The 14,292-nt window shown below is 38.8% G+C and overlaps 1 protein-coding gene across 4 annotated transcripts in view; it reads left to right on the top strand.

Moving 5' to 3' along the window:
- sik2b (salt-inducible kinase 2b) overlaps nucleotides 1-3,464 on the top strand; it is a 46,502-nt gene extending 43,038 nt beyond the window's left edge. For 2 of the 4 annotated variants that reach the window (XM_039782476.1, XM_039782469.1), the window contains exon 15: nucleotides 1,086-3,464. In XM_039782476.1, the coding sequence (XP_039638410.1) occupies nucleotides 1,086-1,725 (640 nt within the window). In that variant the 3' untranslated portion in view covers nucleotides 1,726-3,464. Of the gene's footprint in view, nucleotides 1-227; nucleotides 287-1,085 lie in introns of all 4 variants that reach the window. The other 2 variants (XM_039782491.1, XM_039782483.1) reach the window with 2 other exon arrangements.
- The last annotated feature ends 10,828 nt before the right edge of the window (nucleotides 3,465-14,292 follow it).

Below are 14,292 nucleotides of genomic sequence, written 5' to 3' on the forward strand. Positions count from 1 at the left end.
CAGGCACAGAGGCCACCCAGCTCACCGTCCAACGCCTGCACACTGGCTAACAGGATGCCTGGCAGAGAAGTCGCAGTCGGTGTTGAATTCCTCCGCACTTGCGTCGGTGCCCCCTCTGATATAGAGATGGTGATGGACGCAGATATGGTCTTGCTTGTCCACGTAGTCAGGATCGTAGCAATAGGTCGTAGCTGATGGCAATCTTCTCTGTCATCCTCTGTGTTTAGTCTGATGTTTACATTTGAAAACCTTGACCGGCCAGGCTAGCAGAGTCAGCAGGAGACTGGTGAGTTGGTTTCCCTATCCTGATGATTGACTTGTAATCATGAGATAGCCGCAGAGATGGTCTTGAGCTCATCTTTTCCACCTTTTCCTTGGTGTTTACTCTGATGCTTAAATTGTAAAACTTGACTGGCCAGCTGGTTAGCTATCCCAGGCTAGCAGATTGGGCTAGCAGAGTTAGCAGAGTCGGCTGGATACTGGCAAGTTGATTTCCCGATCCTGTTGAGGGAATCATAGTCACATGCCATCCCCGGCCAACGTCAACCAGATAAAGCATAACTAATATTTATTTTTTCTGATTATTTTGTTGGGCATTTTTTAGGCCTTTATTACACAGGATTATTTTTGTATTTTTGCGTCGGCTGTTTACTTCTATTAGCAGTGTAGATCCTGCTCACCCCAGTGTCACTTTGTTGTTCAGCTTTTAAATCTTACAATTATAAGGTCACGGATTACGTAACCTATGCCTCGCATTCTCGACAGAACTAGTATCCGTTTAGCCACAAACCGAAACGGCTGCGATTCTCTTTCATATGAACCCGGATTTGGGACATTGGTGCCAAATCTGCCTGAAATTAATTTTGATTGGTGCGAATTTTATGCACATAAAAATAGTCTGAATCAATACATGATTGGGAGGGACAGTTTGATACTTTCTGAATATTGTGTTGTTTAATAGTGTATTGTGATTACGCCCCAGCAAAACATCACAGCAAAACACATTGAATACCATGTTTGAATTCATTTTTTTGCAAGCTTTGTGCTAGTCCTTGTGTTGATTCAAAGTGTTGTCTTGATCTAAGTGGGATCTACTGCGCTCTCCACAGACTGAACCAGAAGAGGATGTACCTGCAGCAGTCACAGGGCATGGGGCTACAGGTCTACTTCAACCAGATGCAGATAGCTGAAGGATCCTTCCCGACAGGCGGCCCTGCTCTGGACCAGGCGGCGTCTCAGAGTTCCCCTCAGGGCCCCCCTATGTCAGCTGCCCAGCAGCAGTGCAGTCCTCAGGCCTCGCCTCCCTTCAGCCACCCCCATAGTCTGAGCCCCTTGATGGAACCGGGCGAGGGCCTGGTTTATGATCCCTATATGAGCCACCACCACTACACCCAACACCTGCCCCCTGGATCTCACCTCCATCACCAGTTCCACCATTCCCTGCCTCATGAAGCCTCTTCCAGCGGCCTGGGCTTCAGCTACCCTGCAGGCTGTGAGCAGCAGGCCCTGGGGCCTTCCACTGAGGGTCTATATCCAGAGCAGTACGAGTTCCCCCTAGACCCTGCCTGGTTGCCCCCGCCTGCTCCAGGAGAGGCTGAAGCCGGGGTTTTGGCAGGTCCAGGGCAATCGGACGGCTTGGGCCTGCCTGAGTTGCAGGGCTCCCTCCTGGACAGTGAGATGATGGAAACCGTGGACTCCCAGCATGGCTTCGTACTGGTCAACTAAAGCCAGCTGAGGGGTTAATAGAAAGCAGTATTAAGCAATGAGAACCTACACAGCACTAAGAGCAGAGAGAATGGAGATATAAGTGGAGACCAAGTGTAGCAACAGGGAAGGAAAAGTGTTCATTTTTGTACGACTAATACAAACTTCATTTCTTAGTTGTGATGAACCTCAGACAACCTTTCTACCACAATCATCCCTTAGCCTACCTCCCTTTCTCCCTCTCCTCCTCTGTTCTTATCAGTTCTGTAAGGCAGGAACAGGTCCGATATGGCACAATGCAGGCTTCGCCATGCTGACTTGGCGAGGCTGCCGTTGTCACGGACATTGTGACACCTGTGAGGACTGCGGCTTGCAGCCTGGGGGGGTGCTGCACATCCTGGAGTCTGTGAGTCTGTGAGTGCAGCATTTCACCTAGAAATGGTTTGGAAGTGATCTAATTTAGGAATGACTGTCAGACAACCATAAAGACAATAGCTGGCAGTTTTTCGTGTATTTAAAATAGGGCACCATCAACAACATTAGAGTGATTCTCAAAACACTTCTGTGTTTTTTTTTATTTTTTATTTCAGTAGATAAAAAAACAACTGAACAAAATAGCCCTCATTTATCACGATACCATGGAAATCACTGCAAATTCAAGTGTTAGTGTTTTTTGTCCATTTTATAGAAATGAATTTACACATTAATGTGAGCGCAAACGCTAACGTGATGAGTGCACAGGTTTCAACACTAACATTTACACTACTCCTCCAAAAAACAACACGTAACTCTTGATGGTCATTTGCCTAAACAAATACCCTAAACATGCTGATGAAAGCACCAGGTTTGGGAGTAATGCACCATTTGTTGAGCTTGTGTTTTGAACAGCGTTAAACTCTCCAAGCTTTTTTGTTTTAGTTAATTGATGAATAAAATGATCACATGACATAAGTAGTAGTCATAATAACTATTTTTTTTGTTTTTATAACTTGTAACTACTGACCCTGATTTATTTCCTACACTACTGAACTGCTTTTTTTCACCTTTCCTTCCTATTGCACACACTTGCCAGGTGTCATTATACTCCGTATAGGGTATATGAGGGTAGTTACCAGTTTTTGCAGACGTAGGCATTTGCAAATGCCAACGTCTGTTTAAAAGTTGAATTGTGATCATGCGTTTTCCTGATAAATGAGGGCTGATGTAATTAACGTGTTTGGTTGAGAAGTAGCGGTGTTTTAGACGGTCAATATTATTCTATTTTTGTGGCAATACTGAAGCAATATTAATCCTTAATGTTGAGGGATTATGAATGGAAGCCTCACCTGTAGAGCCAACTCTGATTGGTTCCCGGGGACCCCTGAGTCATCAGCGGTGACGTCACTTGAGCTGATGATGTAACCAGGAGATAATCTCCCCCTCACTCGCCCTGGAAGTGCAGGGACAAACAGGCTGTGTGTGTGTGTGTGTGTGTGTTGTGTGTGTGTGTGTGTGTGTGTGTGTGTGTGTGTGTGTGTGTGTGTGTGTGTGTGTGTGTGTGTCAGTCATACTTCAAATTTTCTGCATCCATCACATCATTTGTCTGAAGAAGGCAAACACTGTATTGACGTCTCCATTCAGAATAACAAACTGTGCTTTCCCCCTCAGTGCACAGTCGTAGCGTTTAGATCTATTCGGGTTTACATACTCTATGCTCCAGTCATGCCTCTGAGTTGTATTAATGCTGAATCATATTAATAATAATGGAATGTCCCCTTAAAGATTCCCTTCATTAGATTTCATTAAAGAATGTTTTACTCTTTGACATTGGGGCCTCTGGGAGACAAAGACCAGCAGATAGTCACCTAACACTGGATTTTGACTACAGGCTCACCACCTCTCTTTGATTGACAGCAAACCAGCAACAAGATATTTTTTATTTTTACAGCACTTAGACTGTGTTCAATCTACTTGAAGCGCACAGGTGTATCTTCTCTGGCATATAATGATGCTTTAAAAACTACATTGAGAGGGTTGAGATTAGATTAGTGGACTGTGACATTATTGTGACCATCTGCCAGACTGCGTGACCTTCAGTGGTCGTGGGTTCAACTGTTTGAGTGTTTGTTTGTCAGCCTTCAAAACAAGACAGTCGCTCTCAGCACGTAGACCGGACTGAGCAGATATCTTAGAGTTCAGTCAGACTCTAAAGTACCAAAGTGGTATGACGAGGAGTCTTTACAGTTGCAGTTAACGGTCTTAAAAGATGGCTAGAAAATGTGGACTAACTGTGGTTGTAGTCTTGTGCACGACTGAAAGGAAAAATCCACCCTAAAATGCTTTTAACACTGTTTAACAACATATTAAGGCTGCAACTAATGATCAGATTATCTTATGATTCTATCTTTTGGTTGTTTGGTCTATAAAATGTCATAAAATAGTGAAAAAAGCCCCATCACAATGTGTTCGGGCCCAAGTTGACATATTCATCTTTGTCTGACTAACAGTCCAAAATCACGTTTAGTTTAACATATTTAGTTTTCTCTCAAGTCTGATAAAACATATTGGCACTTTTGTGGAGGAAAAAGAAAGACAAACAACATGTTGATTATCAAAATTGATGCTGAATAATTGTATATCCACTCTACAACAGACTAACACTGTTGGCAATTCAAAGTTTGCTTTTGTTCTTTAGTGGTGTACCTTTTTTAATCCTGAGTATAATTAATCCATATGACATCACATTGATATAGTTCTCACATTGAACGTATCTATCAAGAAAACGGCCAGTTTTGATCTCGGAATCAGAGAGCAAATGCTTAAGTCACCATTTAGCTCTGACATTTAAAAGTCAAACGAGCAGAGATACTAACTCAACAACAATGTTGCACCCAACCACAAGACATGTTGCAAAACAGGTCTTGCGGTTGTGTTAATAGTTCCACCCTAAAATTTACAGATGCTATGTTTATATGGTCATACACCCACATTTTATTGACAGAAATAAGCTTACACCCAGTTTCATGGGTCATGTTGAAAATATCCTTTAGAAAGCGAAGGAACTGCAGTACAAGATTGTGAGGCAGGTTAAACATGAAATTATATTATATATTATATAGCATATTATGCTTTTTGGCTTTTTCCCTTTCCTTTATTGTGTTAGATATCTTTTTGTGCATGTAATAGGTTTACAAAGTAAAAAAGCCCAAAGTCTACCCCAAAGGGACTTCTCCAACTTCCATCTCTAACAGAAACTGTTCACAAACTGCTCCAAACAGCTCTATTGTAGTCCATCATTTACTTTCATGAAGAATGTGCGTCACTTTGTAACACACGTTATAATGCTCGCCTAGCTGCTAGCGTGGCACACCCTCATACTCTGCTCTGACTAGTAGTCCTTACCTAGCTACAGCGCATGTGCGACTCCCAACAAAGATGGAACAGAAGTGAGATGCCTCACTATGTAGCTAAAACGGAGAGCTCAACACACAGGTTGAAAAGAAGAGCTGCAGCAATGTGCAGAACAACAAAATATTTTTAAATTAAACCTATTCTGATATAACCTCTAAATACAATTATGAACCTGAAAATGAGCATAATATGAGCACTTTAAAATTGAGGAAACATGGCAGTGTGAGAGTTTTAAAGGGTGGATTTCACCTTTTAAGTGAATGTTTTGATGATTGTTTGCTTACAATTTGTCAATGGTCAGGCTAGAACAGCTACGGGATGATCTGTGGAAGTTGAATACTGGAGCACTTTGACAACAAGGGGAAGAAAGAGATGTAGCGAGAGAGGAGGTGGGAGAAGGTTTGTATCGCTCTGCTGTATCCTAGCAGATGAAACGAAACGTAATCTGTAGGAAAATCCTTACTCCTCTCTCTTCCCCACCAATAATGGACACAAAACAAATTTCTTTCAAAGAAAGACCAGACACAGTAACACTTTATCTGATTGTTGATTTTAATCCAAGTAGGAGAAACACTTGTCAGTTTACGACGAGTGTTCTTTGTACAAATTAGTGGTGTAGTGAATCTTCGGTGCACCGAGGTGAATTTTGTGTTCAACGTGAAGTGTTCAGTGTGCCTTTTACTTTTTCGTATTTTCAATCTAAATTAAGATTTTGAATAGCACCATTATTTCTGGTTGGACCCTTTTATCAATTTTATTTTAATTTTTGGTTTCTGAAAATAAGTAGAGCGAGGTTTTACAAAGGTACAAAACCAAAGTCCCTCAGAAGTTTCCCTGTACGACCCACCGTGTGGAGTTTTGGAGCTTCTTTGTCTGCTTTTCTGCCATGCTTTTTCTTGTTGGTCAATCAGTGTATGCCATTTAAAAGTATTATAGCAATATTTCTCTAGTTAAAGACTAAAGTCATGAAGATTCTAGTGGACGTGTTTCTAAGTATCATCATTTCACCTGCTGATAAAACAAAAACATCAATCTATCAATAGAAATCCAGTTTTATATTTACCTTCATTGATGTTGACCACACATAAGCTAACTTGCTGTTGAGATTAAAAGGTTTATTGAACATACAAAATATTGTGGGCGTTTTCTTTTGTGTGTTGATGAGTCATCATTTAGTGTGTTGTAAAATACTTTAAAAATGACGCTGTTTGTGTTTATCCTGGTTATTGAAACATGGTTACAGAGCTGACAGTTTTTTTATCGATTGCTAAACGACATTGGGCACAACTGGAGCCACGTGCAAAACTCTAACTACAGTCTGCACAGCAGCAGTTCTGTGGGCCAAACTCTAGTATTGTTTTTCATTGCTTGAACACAGTTTTCAAAAGTCTACACACTTATCCCATGACTTTAACCACAACGTGCACAACACTGCATTTACAGCACTTTGTTCAAATGCTAACGCACTGCTGTCAAAACTGTTAACCACACATTCAAAACAGAATGGATTTCAGCCCAGTGCATTTCAAACACTGCTGATTGCAGTTTCAGCTGAAATCCTAAACCGGTGTCTTGTTTTAGACTAGTTAGTGAACACATACTGTATATCTAGGGAAAGCTCAGAAAGACTTTATGGAAATAAAGAAACCCCAAGTAAGAATTAACTAGGAAATGCAATTCCTGCAGAAAATGCTTGTGAAAAAATGGGAATGGTTTTAATAAGTATGAATTTCACTGAAATGTTGAATAATACCAATAATGTAGAAAACAGTGGAATATTTTAAGTTTTTTTTTTTTTTTTAAAGCTGTCGCTACACTGAATTGCTTGTTAAAATGTGTAAAAAGGTGAAGTTGTAGGGAAAAGTGGAACTAGTTCTAATTAATACAAATTTCTTTAAAACCCAGAAGAGTACCAATATGGTAATGATATGGTAACTGATGCTTAACTAAATTAGCAGCTTTAATTTGGATGAAGAAATAATTGAAAGAGTAATGAATGAGTTGGTGAAATGGGAAATGGGTGGGTCAAATTAGGAAATCTCAATCAGCTGTGTTCAATATTTTCAAAAAGTACGAAAAGAATTTATAAGTTATATAAAACTAAAAAATGAAGATGTGGAACATTTTTAGGCTTGAATTAAGTATGAATCCCTAAATAAGACTTCAGCTTCAGCTTTCCATGCTTATCAATTATTAATATAAATATTAATAACAAATGTATTATTTTTATTACGGTCTGTAATTGTAATTTTTCTGTCTGTCATGTAATGGTATAGGAAAACAGCAGCTGGTCCTTCCAGCTGTAATCAAGCCTTGCCCTGGCTTTGGTTATCATTATCATTATCACACCGGTTTGTTTATAAACTGCTTGCTACTGAGATTAACTGAAGGAGACCTGGAAAACTTCCCATTAAAAGAAGCCTCCAAAAAACCTAAGCAATACGTGGTATCAATATAATGACTTCAACATGAGCATTTGTGAAAGTATTGATGAATAATTTGAATTCACGATATTATCACGATTTTAAAAACTGGTACTCTCTCTGTGCTTTCGTCCAGAAATGTTGAGGATGTTTAACAAGGACTGTCAATGAAGGACTGCTTGTGACTCCTGTCATTTGGAGGCTCACAGAGCCAAATGTATAAGTCCTTTTGCTTACATGAGAACTGAGAGTAGACAAGTATATCTACGTTTTAATGTATAAATGGTGTATAAGAAGTAAAAATTGTGGCCGTGAGAGCAAGTTAAAGAGAAAGAAAAAATGTGTATCTCTCCACTGCACTTTACCTGTGACATCACCCACAATGAGCAGCACTTAAAAACGCAGAAAAAGCATAAAGAAGCACTAAACTTAAACAGTGATAACACAAAAACTGCATGTTCGATTCAATTTTATTTATAGTGTCAAATCACAACAGGAGTTATCTAGGGACACTTTTCAGATAAAGTGGGACTAGACCACACTATAATTTACAAAGACTCAACATTATGGAAGTCTAAATGGTAGAAAAAAGTTGAATCAAGCCCAAATGTCCTTTAAGAGCTGAACATTTTGATACAGTATTTGTCATGAAAAAGCATAGTATAGTATGTCAAAACAGTGATAAAAAGAGATTGTATAGTGTATCAAAAAAAGTCATAGTATGTCAAAGAAAGTGTGGAGGAACATGCAAAATCCACACAAAAGGCCCAGCCTGGACTGGTTATCAAACAAGGGGTCACAGTCTTTACTGCCTACTTGTTGGTGTAGTTGAAACATTGCTAACCTCTGAGCCACCATGCCACTAAATAAAGTATGTCAAAAAAAAGTCATAGTATAGTATGTTGAAAAAAGTGATATAAAAGTGAAAGTATAGTATGTCGAAAAAAAGTGGTGAAAAAGTCATAGTATAGTATGTCGAAAGAAGTCATAGTGTAGTATGTCGAAGAAAGTGTGGAAGAACATGCAAACTCCACACAAAAAGGCCCAGCTTGGACTGGGTATCGAACTAAGGGTCACAGTCTGCACTGCCTACTGGTTGAAACATAGCCACCATGCCACCAAATAAAGTGTGTTCAAAAATTCATAGTATAGTATATCGGAAAAAGTCAAAGAATAGTATGTCGAAAAAAGTGGTATGAAAGTCAAAGTATAGTATGTTGAAAAATTTCTTGTATAAAAAAGTGGTAAAAAAGTCATAGTATAGTATGTAAAAAATAGTCATAGTATAGTATGTCGAAAAAGGTCTTGTATATTATGATGAAAAAAATCATAAAAAGTCAAAGTCACTTTTTTCGAAATACTATACTATGACTTTTTTCGACATACTATAGTATGTCAAAATGCAAACTCTACACAGAAAGGCCCAGCCTGCTGCTGTAAGACGAGTGCTTAGGGCCGTCTACAAATTACAACACCGAAAAGAGATGCAACAAAAATATTTTTTTTATTTAACTTTTTTTTTTAAGTAAGTGCTGTAGAATAACTAGCAGGAGACAATTAATAAATGAGGTAATTTTGGAGACATTACCTTATGGGTTAACCCTTATTTGTACTAGTGTAGAAGTTTGGTATCATTTCGAGCATTATTAATGGGGTCATTTACGAGACACAAACGTGGGTCCGTTAGCCTCTGCGCTAAGCTCTCCCAATGTTCGACCCAGGTGAAAAAAGCTTCTGGGGGGGTGTTTGGCTCGAGGTCATGGTGCAAAGGACCCTAGGGTGAAATTACTCCGAACAATCACTTTAAACCAGTTAGCAGGTATTTATCACACTGAGCTATATGAGAAGCTGGGAAGGAAATGGTTTGATGTTGTATTTATTGTTTAACATTACTGAGGACAGAAAATGATAGTCATAATATTGTTTGTCGAAAAAAGTAATTAAAAAATCAGAGTATAGTATGTCGAAAAAAGTCATAAAAATGTCATATTATAGTATGTTGAAAAAAGTTATAGTATAGTATCTTGAAAAAAAAGTCTAGTACAGTATGTCATAAAAAGTAAAAAAGAAAGTTATAGTATATTTGTCGAAAAGTCATAGTGTAGTATGTTGAAAAAAAGTTAAAATAGTTATACTATAGTATGTCGAAAAAAGTCATAAAAAGTCAGAGTACAGTATGTCGAAAAAAGTCATAGTGTAGTATATCGGAAAAAGTCTTGAATTGTATGTCGAAAAAAAGTCATAAAAATGTCATTATAGTATGTCGAAAAACTTCATAAAAAGTCACAGTATTGTATATCGAAAAAAGTCATAAAAAGTCATAGTGTAGTATGTTGAAAAGTCTGTACTTGACATAAAATGCATATAAAAAGATTGTTTCCATCCATAAAAATGCCAATAAATACAATAATAATAAAATGTTTTTCTTGTCATTCAAATAAAAAATACATGTTTTAATGCGTTGTTTCTGTGATTATGTTCCTGGGTATACTTTATTTTACTAATCTTCTCTAAATTGAGTTGCTTTTACCAACTAAAAAGGTCGAAATAATTAATAAAAAGTCATTGTATAGTATGTCAAAAATATTCCTAGCGTGGCTGGTTAGCTCAGTTGGTAGATCAGGCACACATATATAGAGGTTTATTCCTTGACGCAGAGGGTCCAGGGATTGAGTCTGACCTGTGACATGTCCTAGTGGAAGAAAAAATGATATTTAAAAAAATAAAGTCATAGTATGTAGAAAACATTTCTATTACTGAACCATCTCCCTACGGCCTGAGCCACTGCCATCCCTAAAGAGCTAAACATTTTGATTATTGAATGTTTTTTTCTAGCTGAAAGTATGCAGAAGTAGTAGGCGACCGAAAGTCATACGGAAGAATCAAATAACAATATTGAATCAGCATTCACACAATGAAACAGTTATACACTGTACCATTCGATGCCAATATGTCCAGGTAAGATGTCTGAGGTTACAATCACAGCTATAAAAAAAAGTTTTAAAAAAACCTAGCATTAGTACAGTAAAACTTTGCTCTTACTGTCTTTCGGAAAGGAATGGAGGTGGAAGCAATGGAAACACCACATTCATTTGTATTTATAGATGATGCAGGTGCATGGAAAGAGAGGACATCAAATGTGATGATGAAAATGTGTGGCTTGATGCCAGAGAGAGGAAGGATTAGCCCCACAATTCTTTGTTACCATTGCATACCTTTAGTTTGTAAGTTCCCCAGTAATTACGTAAATTACTACAGACAATATATATACAGTACAGGCCAAAAGTTTGGACACACCTTCTCATTCAATGCATATTTTTTATTTATTTTCATGACTATTTACATTGTAGATTCTCACTGAAGGCATCAAAACTATGAATGAACACATATGGAATTATGTACTAAACAAAAAAGTGTAAAATAACTTAAACATGTCTTATATTTTAGATTCTTCTAAGTAGCCACCCTTTGCTTTTTTTATTAATAAGGGAAAAGATTCCACTAATTAACCCTGACAAAGCACACCTGTGAAGTGAAAACCATTTCAGGTGACTACCTCATGAAGCTCATTGAGAGAACACCAAGGGTTTGCAGCGCTATCAAAAAAAGCAAAGGGTGGCTACTTTGAGGAATCTAAAATATAAGACATGTTTTCAGTTATTTCACACTTTTTTGTGAAGTACATAATTCCATATGTGTTCATACATAGTTTTGATGCCTTCAGTGAGAATCTTCATGAAAATAAAGGAAATGCATTGAATAAGAAGATGTGTCCAAACTTTTGGCCTGTACTGTATATATATATATACAAAAACTGCAGATTTATTTATTTTGTGGCATTTTTAGGCCTTTATTTGACAGGACAGCTGAAGACATGAAAGGGGAGAGAGGGAGGAATGACATGCAGCAAAGGGCCACAGGTCAGAGTCGAACCCGGGCCCGCTGCGTCGAAGAGTAAACCTCTATATATGGGCGCCCACTCTACCAACTGAGCTTTCCGGGAACCCAAACTGCTGATTTTAACCTAAAAACTGGTATGCTATAAAATAAAAAATGTCGTGAAAGAATTTCACTCTTTTCTTTAATGAAAATATTGATTTAAAACTGTTCAAACTGTAAAGCTAAACAAGTTTCTAATTTCTGTTTTGGTGTTTGATGCTAGTGTTTTCACTCTGAGTGTGTTCTGAGTGATAGCGTGTGTTGTCTCGATAAGGATTGTTCAACGTGTTTTGCTGCACTGAGCCTGTTTGGAGACGTGTGAAGACTTGTGTTGCTTGGAATGAGGTCTGCAGGTGATGTGGACTGTTTAGCTCAGGTGACTGTTGGTAATGCAGATTGTGGTTAGTTTTGCCCACGTGGCTTCAGTTGTGGCCACTGTCGTTTAGCAATCGAAAAAAAACACACACTCTGCTACTTTCTCCACATAATCCAATTGTCCTGTAACAACAAACTGTAGCCATCTGATAACGTCCCAGATGTCATGGAGGCATGGGTTAATGACCTGGAAAAATGAATCATATAAACTGTTGAGTCATAGTTGAACCTGAAGTCATTTCAACCAGAACTAAAGCTTCCGAGGCAGTCAATCCAGCCGGAGCTCCAGGACTGGTTCTTTTGCATCATTTAAACATTTTATATTCTCTAAAGCCAGACTTTAATGACCAACTAAAACTTTTGCTGATAGGGTTAATGTTGTCCCAATCCTAGTCACAAACGGGTTAGATATTTCCATTCACAGCTACAGAGGAGATGACAGATGTGTAGTTCTCCACTCACGACAAAGGAATAAGCTGTCAAGAGAAAGTATTTCATTTTTTTTCACCCGTCGGTAAATTACAATGTACCTGGGAAGAATTACCAACGAGACAGTAAACTACCCAGCTGGCCTAATGACTGGCTGAGAAGACAAAAGAAAAAAATCTGCTGAGTCGTTTTTCAAGAGGGGAATTTACATAAAGTCAAACATGCAGACACAAAATGGTGTCTCAATCAACTCATCACCTACACCACAAAATGCCTGTTTCTGGTGTTTGCTTAGCTGCCCTACTGAACATTTCGCAGGGCCACTTTCCCAGAAATACATTTCAAAAGTCCATCCACCAAAACCAAACGCATCCAATATGGATAAATAAAACCCAAACTATCTGCACACTAGAGGGTTTTTGTATATATCATTTGGGTAAATTGACAAAGTTTGTAGAATGTGCCTTTCTGCAGATCTTTCTGTGATAAAAAGAAAAAGAATCACACATCAACCAGACAACAAACTTACCCCTTTTGTACAACAACATGTCTCTGCGTTTTGCAGAACTCTGTTATACTCAGTGTTTAAAGGCAGCAGGAGGGACTGAATAATTCATCACCACTGATAAGCACCGTAGCCAGAGATCACTGATCTGACATCACATTGAGTCCATCTCCATGACAATCACCTGTCAATATTTATTAAACTATATGAAACTAAAATGCCTTTTTCTGACAGTAAAGTGTGGCTAAAGGGGGCCTGTCCTGAGCCGAGTTCTGATTGGTTGACCTCAGCTTCACATCTGAGAAGAAGACTGCAGGCCGTAAATACAGTCAGAGATCAATATGCTACTAGAAAATAAAAGCATTTCTCAATGCTGTTTGAGAGCACAGCTTTGTCCTTGTTGTGTGGAAAGGATCATGTAGAGAACACGTCAATCCAGTCAGTACACTCAGACAGAGAACAGCTAATCCCGCTAATACACCACCAGAGGTAGGTGAGGGTAGGGTGGGTCAGTCTGTTCATGGAAACCAGGGTCTCACTTCTTTTCCTGGGATCAGACCATGTGCACAACACACTGTTTGGTACTGCTGATCCAAACTGATAAGTCTGAAACATGGGATAGGTCACACTCACACTGATCAGATTTCAGTCGACATAGCCTCACATTTTACATCTGTTGCCTTTAATGCAAAGTGAATTTGACTCGGTGAAAAGAGCTGCGAGACACTGGCTTTAAATGAGATCCACCCATGAGCTCCGCTCAAACAAAATCTCCTTCCTGCTCAACACCTCATGCTCTGGTACGAGATGACAATAAAATTACAGATAAAATGTGAAGGGATATGTCGACACACTTTCATTTTATATTTGAAAAGTGCGACCTAGCAGCAAATTCCCCTAAAAGACAGCAGCATTTTCCAGTTAAAGGTAGTTATTTATAGCATGTATTCAGTGCCATTGTCTGCCATTGAGACCCTCAGCGGGCTGTCTGTCACAGACACTCTTGGAGAAAAGAAAGCCGATACGAGGACAGACAGCGCTAATCTTTTTTCTCAATAAAATTTCACAATATCAGAGGCCTATTCACTCATCAGGCCAACGTATACTGTAATGACATCAATGGTTGCCATGACAACAGGGGGAGGGTGGATGACAACATCCTACTGCGTCTTTTTTAGAGCAGGAGATCACAGCACTGTTCAGGATTAGAGCTGCACAAAAAAAAATGCTCGAGCTTTGAATGCAGAGGGGTAAAAATGTACTGTTGCACTAAGCTGCACCTTTTTCTGTAATATTCACAGTGCAATGCACAAAAGAAAATCATCATTTAAAAACCATAAAGCCCAGTGCTGCATACAGGATTTGTAGCAAGTGATGTAAATGCTGTAGCTCTGCATGGTGTGTGTGTGTGTGTGTGTGTGTTTACTTATACTGTATGAATTCCGGTCTTCATTGAAGGTCATACTGTACTCATAGCATGTGTCCCCCATTATTCAGCTTTAGTCCTGTGTCTCTGAATACACGCTG

This window comes from Perca fluviatilis, chromosome 2, assembly GCF_010015445.1.
Source record: "Perca fluviatilis chromosome 2, GENO_Pfluv_1.0, whole genome shotgun sequence".
Classification (NCBI taxonomy): domain Eukaryota; kingdom Metazoa; phylum Chordata; class Actinopteri; order Perciformes; family Percidae; genus Perca; species Perca fluviatilis.